This window comes from Chelonoidis abingdonii, chromosome 1, assembly GCF_003597395.2.
Source record: "Chelonoidis abingdonii isolate Lonesome George chromosome 1, CheloAbing_2.0, whole genome shotgun sequence".
NCBI lineage: Eukaryota > Metazoa > Chordata > Testudines > Testudinidae > Chelonoidis > Chelonoidis abingdonii.
In genome coordinates, this window is record NC_133769.1 from 83,705,115 (window position 1) to 83,724,826 (window position 19,712).

The 19,712-nt window shown below is 39.3% G+C and overlaps 1 protein-coding gene across 1 annotated transcript in view; it reads right to left on the minus strand.

The window, feature by feature from the left end:
• Positions 1-19,712, minus strand: part of KITLG (KIT ligand) — a 94,145-nt gene that overhangs the window by 22,221 nt on the left and 52,212 nt on the right. Inside the window, exons 3-4 of the mRNA XM_032801219.2 lie at positions 9,730-9,792; positions 647-817 (exon numbers count right to left, since the gene is read on the minus strand). Coding sequence (XP_032657110.1) covers positions 647-817; positions 9,730-9,792 — 234 coding nt within the window. The remainder of the gene's footprint in view (positions 1-646; positions 818-9,729; positions 9,793-19,712) is intronic.

A 19,712-nucleotide genomic window follows, 5' to 3' on the forward strand; every position in this document is an offset into this window, starting at 1 on the left:
GTCATGGATATTTTTAGTAAAAGTCATGGATAGGTCACGAGCAATACACAAAAATTCATACAAGCCTGTGGTCTGTACGTGATTTTACTAAAAATACCCATGACAAAATGGGTAGGGAGAAGGGTCTAACACGCATCGCTGCTGGGGCTCTAAGGTCCCTACATGGCCAGCAGCAGTGGGGCAGCTGCAGGGGCCCCAGCTTGGAGCCTGGAGGGGCCCCCTTGATCCGCGGTGGCCTGGAGCTCCTGTTGGAGGATCCCACTGTGGAGGCGGCTGGGAGCTGTGGGTCTTGACTGACAGCTCCAACCCCATTGCCCCATGGTTGATGTCATGTTGGTCTCCAGAAGTCACAGATTCCATGAGTTTGTGATCTCTGTGACAAAATACTAGCCTTATCTTATACCTTTTTTCCCATTTCATGTAGCCAATAGCTAACATCTCTACATTGTACTCAATATATATTTAAAGGGGAAGTAGTAGTTGCATTGAATAGGAATGGAAACAAAGAATATAGAACCTAAAGTAGCCTTGGTCGTAGAGTTTTTTTTTGTTTTTTTTTTTTTAACTATATCAAGCCATGTATTCTGCTACAAAAATTCAGATATAATTATGCAGTATGAAGGGAAAAACTCTTTGAGAAGATTACCTTATTTTTCTCAGAATCTAGACATGACATAATATCATTGATTATCCTCGTGAGATTATTGATGATTGAATAGTTACTTAAAACATCAGACATATCTGAAAATTTTTGCAGAAGATTATGCAGACTCTTTGAAAACTCAGGCACCATCAAATGCAACCAACAGTGATTAGGCTGTCAGGGAAGATAAAAAAGAAGAGAGGCAGATTAAACACCACACTTAACCAATTTTTGCGTAAGTAATGCAGAGTGTAAAAGTAGATTAAATTGTTCCTTCCAATTTGCATCATCTTGCACTTGTCTAAATTGAAATTCAACTAATATTATGTTGCCTGCTGTTCTCTTGAGTCCTTATGGTGCACCTTGCAATCCTCCTTGATCTTGGCTGACTTAATTACGTTATCAGAAAAGGTTGTCAGCATAATGTTACCCTTTCTTCTAGTTTGGGAATAAATGTCAAACTTCAGTGAGCTACTCAAGTATTAACCTCTTTCCACGCAGAAACTGGCCATTTATTCCTACTCTTTCATATCATACCTACTTCCATTTTTTTTAATGACTTTCTTTGATGATTGTTTTCCAGACAATCTTCAAAATGCTCTTCATCTTCATTTCACTACTGTTGCTACCCTACACTTACAAGCACCTTAAATCCAGGAGGATCTTGGAGTTAAGGTTCTGTTCTGAAAAATAAGTTTCTAAACTTCGCATTGTAGGATTCCACTATTGTTTTCTTAATTTCTGAGCAACTCTGCATAGTTTACAAGAAACTGCTTCCCCCTCAAGTCATTTTTTTTTACTAAATGCCTGCTCTGCAAATTCACCTTGGGTATGAAAGTCAACCTGAGGTTTTTCCTTCTCATGTACTCTTACCAATAAAAAGAATCAAGAGGCCAAGTTATGACCTCAATTATAGCTGTGCAGTATTGTACTTCAAACACTTCAAATCATGCCCCAAGTGATACCTGTTCAACCACAAGTCAGTGAGTTTGCACAGGTTTAGCTGATTGCTTCTGTAATTGGAACCTACTAAATCATTCTGTTGATGTACAGGAAGTAATAAAATACAGCACACTTTTACTTAGCTGTGTTGGCTCTGCAGGACTAACATGAGTAAAAAGTAGAGAAAACCGAAGTCATTATGCTAAGTAGACATGCCTGAATGTATACACAGGCAGTAGATCTGTTCAACGAGAAAGGGACAGATTTATATACTGACAACTTTATATATAGAAATCTGTTCACAACAAACCATGCCTTTGTCACACAATGCTCTATTACACATTGTAGGAAACATTTTTTAAAAAGTGAAGAATAATATAGATATCAGTACAGTAAGTAAAACACTGGAATTTGTCTAGAACACTAAGCTGTTATCCCAGCTCTTTAAAGTTGCCATGGCATCTTTAGTGACCACAAGTGGTCAAGCTTTTGTTTAGCTTTTCATATGAAACGTATGCCTTCAGTGCCTGTCTCCAATACCTCTTGCAGTACTTTGCATGATATTTGGAGTTCTTCCATCCAAATTCTGACATGCTCTGATTTTCTTCACCTTGTGAGACAGATCACCATAGTAAGTGTTATATTTGGCATTCCTTATATGTGCCAAAATTTCTTGTTGTGTTCAGTCAGCATCACTTGGGGCTGAATGCTTTTTTTAGCCTAGTTTACCTCCCATTTACCTTACCATTAGTTCACCTTTCTACATTTTTATGGGGGAGAGACATGCATACCTTCTAAGACTAAATAAACTACTGAGCAGTCTTCATGATTAGTGAACACGTTCACATTTATAGTTTAGCTTTACCTTACAGTCTTCACTAACTTTGTCATTTTTGTGTAAAAGAAACCATAAAGTAGCATTACAGTATTTGGCATTACAGTATTACCTCCTGGTCTGAGTCCCCATGTAAGCATGTAACAAGCAGTATGTAATACTGTTGTTGAGTTGGCCCCAGTGTATTAGACAAGGAGGGCGAGGAAATATCTTTTATTGGATCAGCTTCTGTTGGTGAGAGAAGTTTTGAGCTTACACAGAGCTCTTTCTTCAGGTCCGGGAATGGGAAACATGTAACAAACCATGACATTTTGGGCATTGTGCAATTGACAATGCCTGGTCTTGCATCTCAGCTCCTTTTATAGAACAGCATTAACAGGAGGGCAGAAGAAAGAGCAAAGAATAGAAGCTTTGTTGACCTTTATTCTGTAGTAGGAACAGGTCTGATACTGTGCCCTTCCACATATACCCAGCGTACAGACAGCTCATCACCTGCACTGACTCTGCTACCGCTAGAGCAGCACTACAAGCAATATCTTGTAGTGTAGAATACTAAAATTCTGTGTTTCCAGCATGATTCTATTTTGCTGCCTTTTCTGCTCAATAAGTGAGATCTCTAGGAGGAGTCATGAAAGGGCTCCGACTTATAGTGCTGTCAGCGGAATGATATTCAGCTCTAGATTTCCTCCTCATCAGAGTCAAACTGTGCACTTTCCTTGCTTTCTCAGTAGAGAAAGATCAAAGATAGGGATGAGAATAAGCTGGCTGAAGTATGTTCAAAAACACAGATGTGATAACAGTTGACAGAGAGAAATAGCTAATGGAACTGAGGAATTTACCACTGCTCCATCTGTACTAGTTATTTCAGCCCCTGACAAAGAGATTTACATCTCTGGGTACTTTTTACTTGACTGCTCTTATGCTCCAAGGAAGTAGCAGTAGAAGCTTTTTATCTTTCTGCATTTAGCTAAGAAATTGCAGCTTCTATTCATTGGTTTAGACCATGCCTTTTACCTCCAGGTTAGACTTCTGCGAGGTATTCTATTTGGATCTACTTTTAGAGCTATTCAGACACTGCAGCTAGTGCATAATGCAAGAACCCTTCTGTTAATGGAGTTGGTCAGCTTGAACACTACATGCACTGCACTGGCTTCCCATCTGCTTTATATGCAATTTACCTTGCTACTTTTAATCTATAAAGCTTGGGAGCTGCTACAATAGATACCATTTCCCACTTCATGTACCATATGAAGTGTCTGATAAAGTAAGGCACTTTCCTCAATCTCTAGATGTGCACTTTTCAGGCCTGAAAGCAGGACATTTGCTGGAGAGGCTCCAGCTATGGGTTTCTTTGCTTGCAGGAATCTGTCAGAACCCAAATCAAAGCCCATTTATTCAGCCAACCCTTTGCCAAAAGGGTCTAAACTGAGGCATTGTCTTTTCCTATGTATGTCTTAGTGAGTTAGTATTGCTGCTCATTGTGAATACATATGGATGTTAGTTTTTAGATGTGATACCGCCAGATGCCATGGCAATGAAAACACTGTACTTTAATGAAATACATTGTACATCTAAAGTTTGCATGTTTTATAGGCACCAATTCCTAAAGGCAATACTGCTGAAAGGAAACTTGTTGGGCCAAAACAAAACACCATTACATCTAAACTATATTCAACTAAACAATGTAGGATGCAAACTAGACTGAATCAGATTACTACTGTGACAGCCTATAATAGGTATTAGATGATGTTTTGGTGATTACAAAAGTCACATTCTTGTTCACTTTATAAACCAAGGAATCAGGATGGATAAAAAGTCAATATATTTTCAATTTAAAACAAATCAGATTAAAAACATTAAATATAGTTATTCTTTTTAAATAAATCTATTTAAAATTAAATGTAAGATTTAAAAATTACTTAAGATTTAAATTTGTATTAAAATTTTATATTAAATAAAAATTATATTAAGCTGTACATGTTTTCTGCCAAGTTTTAGAGACACTAAGAGCACTAAATTGGTGGAAGCCATTGGTTAAGAACTTGAAACTAGAGTTTGCTGAAGTGCTGAACCAGTTTTTAACAGCAGTAGTCTCTTCTGCAGACGTAGAGAGAATATTTTCTTCAGTCCAATTCATTAAAAGTAAAAACCAATGGGAGTTGAAAAAGCAGGAAACCTTGTTTTCTTCTTCCAATCTATGAATAAAACTAGGCATGAGAGGATGAGCTCTACTAGCTCTAAAATCATGAAGGAACTGGTGACCAGAAACATGTTAGTCTGTATCAGCAAACAGAACGAATACTTGTGGCACCTTAGAGACTACAAAAATTTGAGCATAAACTTTTGTGCATTTGAGCATAAACCCACTTGCATCAGAAGCATGCAGTGGAAAATACAGTAGGAAGATAGATATCTCTACCCCGATATAACGACACCTGATATAACATGAATTTGGATACAACGCAGTAAAGCAGTGCTCTGGGGGGGGGGGGTGGGCCCACGGGGCTGCGCGCTCCAGTGGATCAAATCAAGTTCATACACAGTGGACATAAAAATGGGTGTGTTGCCATACTAACTATAACGAGAGTAATCAAATAAAGTGGGCTATTATCAGCAGGAGAAAAAAAACTTTTTTAGTAATAATCAGGATGGCCCATTTCCAACAGTTGACAAGAAGGTGTGAGTAAAAATAGGGGGGGAAAAATTAGCATAGGGAAATAGGGTTTACTTTGTGTAATGACCCATCAACTCCCAGTTTTATTGAGGCCTAATTTAATGGTGTCCAGTTTGGAAATTAATTCTAATTCTGCAGTTTCTTGTTGGAGTCTGTTTTTGAAGTTTTTTTTATTGGAGTATTGTGACTTTGAGGTCTGTAATTGAGTGACCAAGAAGGCTGAAGTACTCTCCAACTGGTTTTTGAATGTTATAAATCTTGACGTCCATTTATTCTTTTGCGTAGAGACTGTCCGGTTTGTCATGTGCAACTACAGAAGCCTGTTACTATTTCCTTGCTTCTAGATGATTGCTGTTTGGGACTCATCAAAAATCATAATCTATAATATATTTTAGACCATATACGATTCAGAAAGGACTCCTTTCTGATGCAAAGAAAATATTTTGTTCTGCTGAGTTTAATTAGCCTAAGATATCAGGTACAATTTGCATTCCTTGAGGTTCAATTGGGATTTTTGGTTTGTGCAAACCTCTGAGCTTCAATAGAATTCATAACCATCTATTTTACCACAGTGCAACACTGATGCCATATACACATTCAGGTTGGGCATGGGATGTTCAAAAATCAAAAGAAAGACTATTGTATTTTGGGGTCTAAAACTCCCCCAAAACAAACAAAACCCCCAAAACCCTCATGGATTTTTGAGCAAGTCACATGATTTTTTGATCTCTTGAGATCGGCAATAATGAGAATTTACTGAACTATGTCCACTGTGCATGATTTTAGTTTTCAAAATCAAAATTTCACACAGCTCTAGCTACAAGTAGGATAGCCAAGGATGTTGCTTTTTAAATCTACTGTGTAATACATAGCTAACACAAGACTATGGTAGGGTTCAAAAAAGAACTAGATAAGTTCATGGAGGATAGGTCCATCAATGGGTATTAGCCAGGATGGGCGGGGATGGTGTCCCTAGCTTCTGTTTGCCATAGGCTGGGAATGAGTGACAGGGGATAGATCACTTGATGATTACCTGTTCTGTTCATTCCCTCTGGTGCACCTGGCATTGGCCACTATCGGAGGACAGGCTATTGGGCTAGATGGACCCTTGGTCTCAACCAGTATGGACACTCTTATGTTTTACTTATATATTATATAATGTGCACAATTACTTAGAGACTTGATCCTTTAGGGCCAGAAGGGACGATCATGATCATCTACTCTGACCTTGTGCATATTGCAGGCCACAGACCTTCATACACCCAGTCCTGTAATAGACCCCTAACCTCTGGCTGAGTTACTGAAGTCTCAAACCTTGATTTAAAGAATTCAAATAGCAGAGAATCCACCATTTACTCTCGTTCAGACCAGCAAGGGACCCATGCCCTACACTGCAAAGGAGGGCAAATCCCCTCCTCCTCACGGTCTCTCCCAATCTGATCTGGGTGGAAATTCTCTCCTGACCCCAAATATGAGGACCAGTTAGACACTGGGCATGTGGGCAAAACCCACCAGCCAGACACCTGGTAAATAATTCTCTGAGGTAACTCAGAGCCTTTCCCCTTCTTCTGTCTGGAGATACCTGACTGACCCTTGAGGAATTCCACTAGTATCCTCCTTCCAACCTGACAGTTCACCTTTCAACACGACCCGTTGTAGCCTTCCTTTTAACCAGTTCCTTACCCTCCTTTTGATTCTCATATTAATCCCCATTTTCTCCAATTTAATTAATAATTTCCCACATGGACCTGTATCAAATACTTTACTAGCAGTAAAGAGTCCTGTGGCACCTTATAGATTAACAGACATATTGGAGCATGAGCTTTTGTGGGTGAATACCCACTTCTTCGGATGCATGTCCAGATCACATGCATCTGACGAAGTGGGTATTCACCCACGAAAGCTCATGCTCCAATATGTCTTAGTCTATAAGGTGCCACAGGACTCTTTGCTGCTTTTACAGATCCAGACTAACAGAGCTACCCCTCTGATAAATACTTTACTGAAACCCAAGAAGTTTAGACCTACTGCATTTTTCTTTGGATAAAAAATTGGTTATCTTCTCAAAGAAAAAGATCAAGTTGGGATGACAATCTACCTTTTGTAAAAATATGTTGCATTTTCCCTGAATTACCATTTACTTATATATCACTACTTTCTCTTTCACAATTTGTTCTAAGACGTTGCATACAATTCAGGTCAAACTAACAGGTCCATAGTTTCCTGGATCACTTTTGTTTCCTTTCCTAAATAGAGGTACCATATTTGCAATTCTCCAGTCAGAGTATGACCCTGAGTTTACAGATCATTAAAAATCCTTGCTATTGGGCTTAAATTAATTTGTGTGATCCTTTAATATTCTTGGATGGAGATTATCCAGGCCCTGCAATTTGGTTCAATTAATCTGTTTGAGTTTGACTTCTACCTTGGATGTGGTAATTTCTACTTCCATATCCTTGTTCCCATTAGTCACCCTGCCACAGCCCCCAAGTTCCTCATTACCCTTATTAAAAACTGAGGCGAAGGACTCATTTAGGTGTTGGTCCATACCTAAATTATCTTTAATCTCAACCTCATCCTCAGTGCTAAGTGGTCTCCCTTCTTTCCTTGTTTTCTTTTATTTATATGGCTAAAGAGCCTTTCAATATTGGTTTAATTTCCTTTGCAAGGTCCAGCTCTCCTGGTATTTTGGTAGTTCTCACTTTTCCCTATGCTTTCTGATCTCCAACAGGTGGCTTTCCATGCTGATCCATCTCTTCTTCCATTCCTTGCAGGTCTTCTGCTTTTTCTTAATAAGCAGTCTGCAATGCTTTTTTATCTGGTATGGTTTGCAACCCTTACCTACATTTCCCCCCCTTGCTTGGGATTCAAGCTTCAAATAGCTTCTGTAACTGTCACTTAAAGTAATTCCAAGCCTTCTCCACATTCAGATCCTTGAGTTCTTCAGTTCAGTCCACTTCCCTAAATCTGTAATTTTTTTTTAAAGTTTGCCCTTTTGAAATCAAGGATCCTGGTTGCAGAGGTATTTTTGTTATCTCATTTTAAACTAAATGGAAGAATAAAATCATGATCAGTCAAATCAAAATTGTTCTTTACAACCAGTTCTTCTACGAGGTCCTCGTTTCTTACCAATAATAAATTTAAAATGGCATCACATCTTGTTGGTTTAATGACTGTTTGGTGAAGAAATCTGTCAGCTATCACATCCAGGAATATCTGACCCTACCTTTTATTAGTAGCCCTTGTTCTCGGACACATACCTGGGAAATGAAAGCCCCATAATCACACAATTTCCAGTATTATCTCATCAAAAACCTTAGAGATGGTCTCTCATATCCAAATCAGATCCTGGGAGTCTGTAGCAGACCCCAAGCACTATTCCATTGGAGCCTCAGTTACCTTTGTTCCTCAAAGTGATTTTGTCCCAACAGATTCTGTTATATCCATCACTTCTAATTTCATGATAAACTACCTCATCATTAATATACTATGCTACTCCTCCCCCTGTACCTTTATTTCTGTCTTTACTGGACAGCACATACCCGTCAATATCTGTATTCCAGTCATGACTATTATTCCACCATATATATTTCTGTTATCTCTACAAGATCTGATTTCACTTCCTCATTCCTATTTTCTTTTTTTGGTTACCCAAGCTCCTTGCATGGTGCACAGATATCTTAGTAGTTTCTACCTGGTTTCATCTCGATTTCTTGCCTAATTAGGTACAATCATTTTACTGCCAGTATTGCTTATGTGCCTGTTACTGCCAGTGGTACTGATGCTATCGTTCTTCTTGTTGTGCATTCTCCTATCCTCTCTTGTTCCTTTCTCCATTGCTATATCCTCTTTTAATGCAAGTAATGGCTTAGATCATATGGTCATTGGACTATCATTAGCCAGGCATTAGTTTGGTATTTTGCTCAGAGTAATTTATACTTTTGGCACTTCTTCCACTCTAAAGATTTTTACACCAGGGCTTTCTCAAATAATTATATTTATTTTTAAAAATGTTGAGCTTATGTCAGTGTAGCAATCTTTCAAATGTAATCCTTCATAAAATGAACAGTAGGCCATTTGAGGGAAACTTTAAAACCAGAACTAATATCATCAGATCACCCTAAGGCAATATTTCCAAGTGTGTATTCTTTAGATCATCACACAATTTGTAAACTTTTTAAAAAGCATATTTTAAGAGTGGTTATAAACTACAGTATTATGCAGGAAAAAGAGTGATGCAAAACATTATGTGAGTGAAATACAATACTGTCCTAATCCCTCAGCAGCTTCATTAAGGAAATAGTTACTGAAACAATCAGTCTCTGCATGTTTCTATTTCTTTTAGCAGCCTCTTATGTACATATTGTGGAAATGCTAATAAAGCACATGCTCTTGCCACAAAACATTTTAGAGTATGTTCTCCAACATAAATAAAAACAAGTCATTTATCCAAATAACGAACAGTATGTTCCCCATTCCCACTCAATAAAATGGATTGAAATCTATTTCCCAAAGAAAAGGTCTAAAAAAAAAAGAAAGGTTCTGCAAGATTTCTGTAACTAGCAAGATTTCATGTCACTGAAGCACTGATGTCCAAGACACACAGAGCTATTGATTTCAAGTGATTGTACATACCAGAGTGTCCATCTTCTGAACATACCTAAGGGTTATCATATAATCATTTGGAAGATTTCCAACCTAGAACAAACAAACAAACAGGTAATAAAAAATATATTAGTGTTTGGTAAGAAAATGAAGGCCTTGTTTTAGTCTCTGTAGTTAATATACATTTTATAAAGTATATAACACAATTTCTAGAAATTACTTATCAGTTGCAAATAACTTAAGTCAGTTTTTAGGGATTGTGTACGTAAGAACACAAGAATGGCCATACTGGGTCAGATCAAAGGTCAGTCTAGCCCAGTATCTTGCCTTCCATCAGTGGCTAATGCCAAGTGCTTCAGAGGGAATCAACAGAACAGGTAATCATCAAATGATCCGTTCCCTGTTTTCCATTTCCAGCTTCTGGCAAACAAAGGCTAGGTATACCATATCTACCCATCCCAGTTAAAAACCATTGAAGAACCTATCCTCTTTATCTAGTTCTTTTTTGAACCCTGTTAGTGTCTTGGCTTTCAAAACATCCTCTGGAAAAAGAGTGCCACAGGTTGACTCTGCGTTGGGTAAAAAAAACATACTTCATTTTGTTTGTTTTAAACCTGCTGCCTATTCATTTCATTTTGTGACCCCTTGTTTGCTTTTCCATTATCTCCCTATTCTTCACAGATCCACTTGACCTTATTCACAGTGATCATCTCAAGGCAGAATCTAAGATGGTAATACTGTGAATACAGTTTAAAACTCAAGCCTTCAAGCTCAGAAGGGACCATTATGATCATCTAGTCTGACCTCCTGCACATTGCAGGCCACAGAACCTCACTCACTCCTGAAATAGACCCCAACCTCTCGCTGAGTTACTGTAGTCCTCAAATCATGTTTTAAAGACTTCAAGTTATAGAAACTGTCATGTACCCCAGGAGCTGCATGCAGCATCTGACTGTGGTTGTGGGGAACCATTGCATAGAGATTACGGCTCACTGGATGGCTAGGAACCTGGGAACCGGTAGGCTTGCTTGTGTCTGTACCGAGTCCAGGACTGCCCCTATGAAGTCCAGTCTTTGCATAGGTATTAGCGAGGACTTGGGCACATTGACTAGGAGACCTAGCTTGTGGAACACGTTTAGTGCCATCGTCACGTGGGAATGGACCTCGTCCTCGGACCGGCTTGCGAGGAGCCACCAAATTGAGGGCTGCAATGCAGCCTCCATGAGCAGCTGCTTAAGTCGAAAGTCTTTTTTTTAGTTCTTGGCTTGAAGGCCTTACAGATTTTGCAGCGCTCTGTCTGATGTGATTCCTCCAGGCAACGGAGACACGAGTCATGGGGATCGCTAATCGGCATAGGTTTGCGGCACGCGGCACAAGCCTTGAAGCCCTGGGCGTACGGCATGCGCCGCCACCCAGGGCTGGTGCCGGAATTTTTCCAAAACCTAGAACATAGGAAGCTTAACTATCTCCTAAGATACTGCTAACTACTAAAAACTAATACTGATAACTGCTAACAATGCTAAAGGACACTCTCAGTCGAGAGATAGGAGTTGTTCCAATGCCGCCACAGATGGTAAGAAGGAACTGAGGGAGGATCGGGTTGGCAGGGGTATATATGCACCAGAGCGGGGTGCCGCTCTGGCGGGGCCCCCTCTCCCACCCCGATGGGAGCCGCTAAAGGGAAAAGTTTCCGATGGCCGTGCACGCGGCTCGCGCACACCTACTGTGTAATGGACGTGAACAATCGCTCAAAGAAGAATGTGACTAGAAAAATAGTGTTGCAGTATATTTGCCTTTGATTTATTTTTAAAGATAATGGTGGTACTTTTACTTCCTCTTTGAAATTGATTTACTTAATCTGAACCCTCTCCTACTCATTTTTTATATCTTATGCTTTCCTTTCTAATAGCACACTCACACATCATGCCACATTAACAGATATTCTAGTTTCCTTTCCAATTTATTTGCTGTGCTCAGAGATACAGCATTAGCAGCATTTTAAACAGCAAAGACATTTCTGCTGGTGCAAAATTTCCCATACGTAATCTATAGGGTGATACATAGCACTGTCAGCAATAGTATATTATTTTAAGAAAGGTCAGTTCAAGATTAAATTTGTTCCACATCAATGAACACTACAAGAATTGACATGCATTATGTATACAGTCTACTTTACTGACATCAAAGCCTGTCAAGCACTTTTCATGCACAATTAAAAAAAATAAAGGGCTAAGATTACAGATTTACTGAGAACTCACATCCTAAGAAACCCCTCCTAGAGATACCAGGTTATCATTAGACATTTTTCTCTATAATTGATTGTAGATCAGAAAAATATTGCAGAATTTGTAACTAAAAAAGGGAACTTGGGGCTTGCCAAATCAGAGCATACATTCTCACTCTAACCAGAAAGAGCTTTTACTAAGATTTATTTATTAAACACCCTGGGCCAGATCTTTCACTGGTCTAAAATAGCATAACAGAGTTGAAGCCAATGGAGCTATGCTCTGCCCCAGGCTGGCATGGTAATTTACAAATATATGGGAAGACAAGCTCCCTGCTAAAATAGGGTAGGATTATTACTTCCATTTTGTATTATGTGTTAAACATCTGTCTCAACTTGCCCAAAGCAAGCCTATGGAATTGCATTCCAGACAGTTGCCCTGTCTAGGAAAGGTGTTTGATACCTCACTGAAGGACTGTCAGTGAGGAGCCAGCAACTTGATTGCCTCTGAACTGCTGACCCACTCTCAAGAGATGTTTTTTAAAAAACACATAGGGATCCAAATGCAAGGTGAGCATGACTGGTGGAGGGGCTGGAGCATCCCAGTGGAGCACATCACAAGCAAACTGACCCCTGGTCTACACTACAAAATTACTTTGGTACAACTATGTCATTGAGGGATGTGAATAATCCACACCTCTGAGCAACACTTGTCAGTATAACTAAGCACCAGTGTAGACATAGCTACTGCCTCTCCCTTTGGCTTAGAGCATCTTCACCAGAAGCGCTACAGTAACGCCGTTTCATCGGTGCAGCTACCCTGCTGTAAATTTGTTGTGTAGGCCTACCCTGAAATAGGTGTTGGTCTGGCAGGTGTGTGTTAGGGGGAAGGCAACTATCATCACATGTAAGGAGGACTTGCAGAAGTGACTCTGGTTAGCCTGAAATGGTGACAAACCTCAGACTCACAGAAGTGATGAGATCTGACAAGGGGGGGGGGGGGGGGTGCATTTCAGAACTTGAGTTGTGTAACTCTCATGTGCTTTTAAAAATACTCTCTGATTAAGAAACTCCTTTACTAACTCTGTATTCCTTGCTTTCCTGTCATGCTGTCCCCGAAGGAGTTAAACTAGAAGGCCAGAACGGTGGAACTCTAGGAGTGCATGTGAAAGTTATTAGGGGATGCAGGAGACTCAGACAGATTTTGGGATATAAGATGACTGGGCAGCAGCACCGCACATATGAAAGAAGGACAGCAGGCAAGATGTCTGAGTGCGTCCTAGGGACCTGGAGCTAGGCCAAACCCAGTTGGCTTCGAAGCACAGCAATGGGAGTCAACTCACTATAGATTGGTGGCCATACAGTGGATACAGGGCCAGGTTGTAATACCTGCCCCAAGCTTCCTATTTATATAAATTAAGCAAGTAAAGACACCATCTGTTGGCGGTTGTGATGGACACTATCAGGTCACATAGGGAGTCTTGATATTCAATTGAATGCTGTCAAGAATGACAAGCGAAAAGTTGACTTTAAAAATATAGTTAAAAATAAATATAGGAAAAGGGATAGAAATGCTGTACAAGTTATACAAATCCCAGTACCCTGCAACACAGAGCAGAAAAACAGAGTACAAGAAGGATGGAATGTTATGTGCATCTCTGCAATGAAATGATCCAATATTAGAGCTTTGGTTTTGAAAAGTACTTTTATCATGAGCTATTTTGAGAATTTTGATGTCAAAGAAAAAGAAAACCCTGAATGGAACTAAATGGCAACTTTTTACACATCTGATAATTGCATAGTAGCTATTTACATTTCTCTATCAATTCACACTTCTATAGTTTACACATATCTATACCCCTCCTTAGTGATTTCAACTGACGGTTCTGCAGTATCAGCACTATCTTCCAAGAATTTTTATCACCTCATACTGTAATTATACCTGAAAACCCAGCTGTTGTTTTCTGGTGGCCACATAGATTATCAAGAGCAGCAGTCTTACTGCTCATACTTAAGGCTGGTTGTTGTTCATGGCAAAAAATTAAAAATGTGTCATTTCCTTTTTAAATAAAACACAAGTCGTAACACACCATATTTTAAACTGATTTTATATTAGAAAAGTATTAAATAGCCATTAGCCATAGTTTAAAAGCAGAAAGAGATCACAAAGCACCAAATGTAAACATGAACATTTTCATAAAACTCTAGCTAATGTTTCTTGTTTGATAAAAGTATATTATCCATTCCAAAAATAATCAAAACTATTTTAAAACTTGTCACTCTCCCCACAATCCACTACTTAGGACTGGATTTAAAGCAAAATGTATAAATACTTATGGTAGTCTTGCCAGTCCAGCCAACTTGCTGCTCAGCAACTATGACTCCTTACAAAAGCCTGAAAAAAATCATTTTTTTCCCTACAGAAGTTATGGCTGTGATAAGCAAACAGCTAAGTTCAAAATGCAAGCATTCTGAGCTTTGTTTTCTGCTTTTTAACCCTACTCTAGTTTAGACACTCCTGCACCACCCTTTTAAGTTGGCAGAAACCACGCTGTCTACTTGTACTGGAAGCCTCCTTTCCAGAAGGTCAACCTCCTCATACCAATTTATTTCCATAATTCGATTTATCAAAATCTACCAGAAAATAAAGTGAGATCTAGCTCTGTTACTAAATTATCAGACTAATGAATTTGTGCTCCCTGTGGTATTACTTTGGGCAAGAAAATGGCATAATAAACATTATGATTCAAGTTCATTTTGGGAAAGAACTTGAAAGTTTTTCATCTTGGTACTCATTAAAAGGCTAAAGTGATTTTATAACAAATTCTAAATGAGAAACATGTATTAGCTGCTTAGCTCCTGTTTTAAAATTACTTTAATTTAAAAAAAAAAACTGTTTGCAAATGATTGGCCCATAAAATTGGGAAGTGTAGCTCATATTTCCATGATTCTTTGTGTGAAAAACTCAAAGGAAACACACAGGAAACACACAAACTTTGTTGAAATAATGTTAATACTATAACACAGGAAATTCAGAGTTTGGCGTGAAACTCCTTTGATGGATAATCCTGATGCACGTGGAGTATCTTTTGCAACATAAGGCATTTATAGATCACCCACTGTTTGTACATGCTGAAAACATCTTGGAATAAGAATGATGCAAAAAAGAATTCAACTCAAGCTTTATAATTTGGATGATTGTTTGTCAGAGGTCAGTGACGTCACCAATTCCAGAATTTTCTGGTTTTACAGCACCCTCTCTTGCTGTCTGGGTTCCTCGCAAATACTGGAAATGCTGCCTCAGCAGAGAGCTCAAAAGCTGCCTCTGTTTCCTAACTATCTGGGACACAGAAGGCCAAGGCAGTGACGGGGGCTGGAGGAAGTATGTATCATTTTGTAAAGATCATAGAGGAGTCAAGAATCCTTGGTGAAATTCTGGCCCCACTGAAGTCCATGGGAATTTTCCCATGACTTCAGTGGGCCTAGGATTTACCCCCCTAATTTTATCAAGTTTGTTATGACTCATCTGACTATTTCTGGAGGGGCAAAATTCTGTGACCAGCTGTATCTATTAGATGTTAATCTCTGTAAAAAGCCAAGAACTTTAGTTTTTGTGAATTTCCAAGACACATCTCCTTGACCTTTGAGAAATCCTTAGATAATATGCGAATAGTCTCATGGTGCAATATAAATGATTTCACCTGCAGCCCTGTTAATCAAAAAGGCAAAAATGAAATAGTTTCAATAACCTTAATATAACCTGTAATCACAGAACATATTGTACCACATTAGGGATTTATAATATGGCAGTCTTACAAAATTAATTTCATGAACATGAATGGTTTAATTCAAGGGTATCAAATTCATTTTTCTCAGATTGCCAAATTCTACTTTTTTCAGTCCAGGGGGTAAGGTATACATTTAGGATTTTAATATTCTGAATTTACAGAAGAATATGAAATGGAGGTTTTCAGAAAGATCAAAAGTAAAATAGGTCATTGAAGTATTAACTTAGTCATCATTTGATCAGTACCTTACTGTCTCATTCAATGGGCAAATATGCTCCCCTTAAGGACACCATTTCTGTCCTTTGTTTCTATTTCTACCCCATCCTCCTTGCTCTCCTGCCTTTGCATCTCTCCTCCCTGCTTCCTTCTGCATTTCCTTCCCTACAGCAGCTTTTACTTTCCACCCCCTGGGGCTTTATTCCTGCCACCTTCTGCATTCTGTCTGTAAAAATGATCAGCAATTAAATAGTTAATGTGGACATTTTTTTTTAAAACTTCATCATTTATGGCTGTCTGAAATTCATGAAGACAATACTAGAGTAATTATACTATTCTCACTCATGAGGACTTAAGACATGTCTACACTATAAACTTAAGTCGACCTATTTTAGTTTGACTTACAACCACTGCAGTAATTACTGCAGTGGTTCATATCCACACTGCCCTTTTCCTGTCGGTGATTCATGTCCTCAGCAGGAGCACTTCCACTGACTTAAGAGAGACAGGGTGGGGGGCAGAATGCCAGGGCTCAGTTCTGCACTCAGCTCCCTGCCAGGAGTTGGTTCCCTGCCAGAAACGGGGCAGCTGCATCAGGCTCTTCAGCTCCTCGCCGGGAATGGGGCAGCTACACCAGGCTTCTTGGCTCCGCATTGGGAACAAGACAGCCACATTTGACTCCAGGTGCAGAGCTCCCCGCTAGATGCAGCCATGCTCCCAGTGGGAAGCCAAGAGCTGGGGGGAGAAGATGGGAGGAGGGAAGGGCAGCCGAGCTCCCAGCAGGAGGTCCAAGCCCGGAGTTCGGTCAGTTGCCATGCTCCCAGTGGGGAGCTGGGGCACAGAGAGCCCAGGTGGCAGCCTGAGCTGGGATCCTGGGTGGCAGCCCAGCTTGGGGTGGAGAAAGGGCAGCAGCCCAGCAGGGGAGCCTGCTTTCTTGTCAATTTCACAGCTCTAGCAGAGCCCTGAATTGATGAAAATGACAGCCAACAGATGTAAGTAACACAGTGTCTATAGGGACACTGCATTGCCCTAACTACACCAACATAAGCCCTGCGCCTCTTGTGAAGGTGGACTTATTATGTTGGTGTAGTAGGCACTTACATTGGCTGGAGCAAGGCTGTAGGGTGACATTGTTAGATCGACGTAAGTTGCCTTACATTGACCAGGCCTCCGAAACATTTTTTAAAATATGAAATCTTTGATGCTGCAGAGTCTGAAAACTCCATGCAGGGCTCATAAGTATATCAAATAGAAAAAACAGAGTCCATAGGTGAGGTGTTTGAAGCCACTTGTTTAAATGGTTGGAGTCTTGTAAAAGCCAGATATTACTTGTGCCTCCAACAGTCTAAAGAAAAACTTTTAAAATAAGTAGAATACATAAAAGACAAGAAAATGTAAGATTTATATTCCTAACAGAAGGAGCATCTTATTTGCATAAATAAATTCTATTTGTGCTGTATAGTGACCTTGATGAAAATTTTATTGAAAAAAAAAATTACCATAGTAACAGTGACACTGACAACCACTATTGATGGGTGCTGCAATTATATTTTGTAACATGAAGTATTTGCTCCACAGAGTGCATTTCCCTTAAGATGTCTTTAATACAGAAAAAAATAAAAGCCCAGATGATTGGCAGTACAGAAAGAATTCTCTCTCAAAAAATTACTTCTATAGCCATGAAATTATGGCTTCCGAATGCCCTTAAAAAAGGGCTGACTGAACGGTTCTAATACTCACTTCTCTTCCCAGAGATTAAATTTTGAATAGTATGTTAAAATTGTCACTCGACTCTCAGAGAAAACTTTATTTAAATAAAAAGCTTAAAAAAATCTGTTGATAAGGTTTCTCTAAAAAGGAAGCACTTTTGCTCATTTAAATTCTGTGCTTTTTAGGAGCATTTTATAGAGTATTTCTTCATGTTGCAATACTAGATAATAGCGACTTCAAAAGTATATCTAAATCACAAGAAATACTATCTCTTTTGGCTTGAGCCTGCTGTCACTGAAGTCAACGGCGATATATGCTCACTGACCTAAATTCTGGTAAATGTTCCCCATGCAATTATTTATAGACGGAAAAAAAAAAGCCGGGGTGTGTGTGTGTGTGTGTCATAAATAGATAGCTAAGGGTTAATGTTTCTTTTACTTGTAAAGGGTTAACAAAGGGAACCAAACACCTGACCAGAGGACCAATCAGGAAACTGGATTTTTCAAAGTCAGGGAGGGAATTTTTGGGGTCTGGGTCTTTTGTCTGTCTCTCAGCTATGAGAAAGGTTCTTTTCTATCTTCTAATCTCTGTTTCCAAATTGTAAGTACAGGTAGAAAAACAATATAGGCTTTTATGTGTTTTTGGTTGTATTTACATGTTGGTAGCTTGCTGGAATGTTCAAATTGGATATCTTTTTGAATCAGACTGTTCATTCATATTTTTCTTATAAGCAATAGCCCTGTATTGTCACTTGATGCAGAGATTATATTCTTATGTTTTTTTCTTTCTTTTTATATACAGTTTCTTTTTAAGACTTGTTTGAGTTTTTTCTCTCTGGGTAGGCTAAGGAACGAAAGGGAGGGAATTTCTTTGTGTTAGATCTACGGAGGGTGAAACTCTGCAGCACCAGGGAATTGTGAGAGGGGGAGGAAGATAGAATCTTTTCTGTTTCTTGTATTTGGGGTTTGTCTCTTGTGGAATAGAGGAGACATGCTTCTTGGTATTGTATGTAAAGAGATTGCATCAGTACTCCCAGGTTAGCCAGAGAGGAAAGTCTGGGTGGGAGAAAGGAAGGAAGGGAAGTGGGTTTATTTCCCTTTATTGTGAGACTCAGAGTCTGTCTTTGAGTCTTGGGGTCCCTCCAGGGAAGGTTTTGGGGAGACCAGAGGGGGCCAAAACCCTGGAATTTTTGGATGGTGGCAGCGAGATCAAAGATAAGCTGGTAATTAAGCTTAGAAGGGTTCATGCTAGGCACCCAGATTTCTGGACGCTAAGGTCCAGATTTGGGAGTTAGGCTTATGATAGGGGGTTAATTCTGCTCTGATATGCTAGTGTAAATCCAGCAAATCCAGTGGTTGCATCACTTTATGACAGCAAAATGTGATCCTCAGTCTATTACTCAAAATAAACTTGATAAATCCCACATTACGCATAGTCAGAGATTACAGGAAGTTCCTCATTCCTTACCTTGATAGTAGAGTGCTGGCGTATAGCATAAATACCAAACTGCATGTTATATTTTTGTTAATAGAATAAAATATGGTTTAGTAGACTAGAATAATGTTTTATAGAACAACAGCCAGGCTCAAGGTGCTTTATACATGCATTTTGACTCTTTACATCTGAGAAACTCCATTGTCTTCCAAATTATTACTACTAAATCTTTATGTAATGGTAATGCCCAACGACCGCATTTGGGACCAAGTCCTCATTATGCTGGTCTCTTTACAAACACAGAAAAGAGTCCATCCCTGCCCAGAAGGGTTTAGAATTTAACAGAAGTTTATGAACAGTAGGGGATGGGGAAGCAACATACAAGCAAATTAATCCGGTGAAGAACTGGCACATCTTAATTAGTTACATTTGTATTCCAGCTAATTGAGGTAGAGGAGTGGAGTAGGAAAAAGGAAGAAGGAGAAGAGGAATAGTCATAGTTCATCACCTGCCTAGCCATGATGATCATTTGTAGTCATCATGGCACAGATAAGTCTTGGGCGAGAGTAGAAGGAAGATAAAAGAGCTTGTTTAGATTTTAACAGGGCATTTTTATCATGCATAAGGGGCAGCATGAAAGA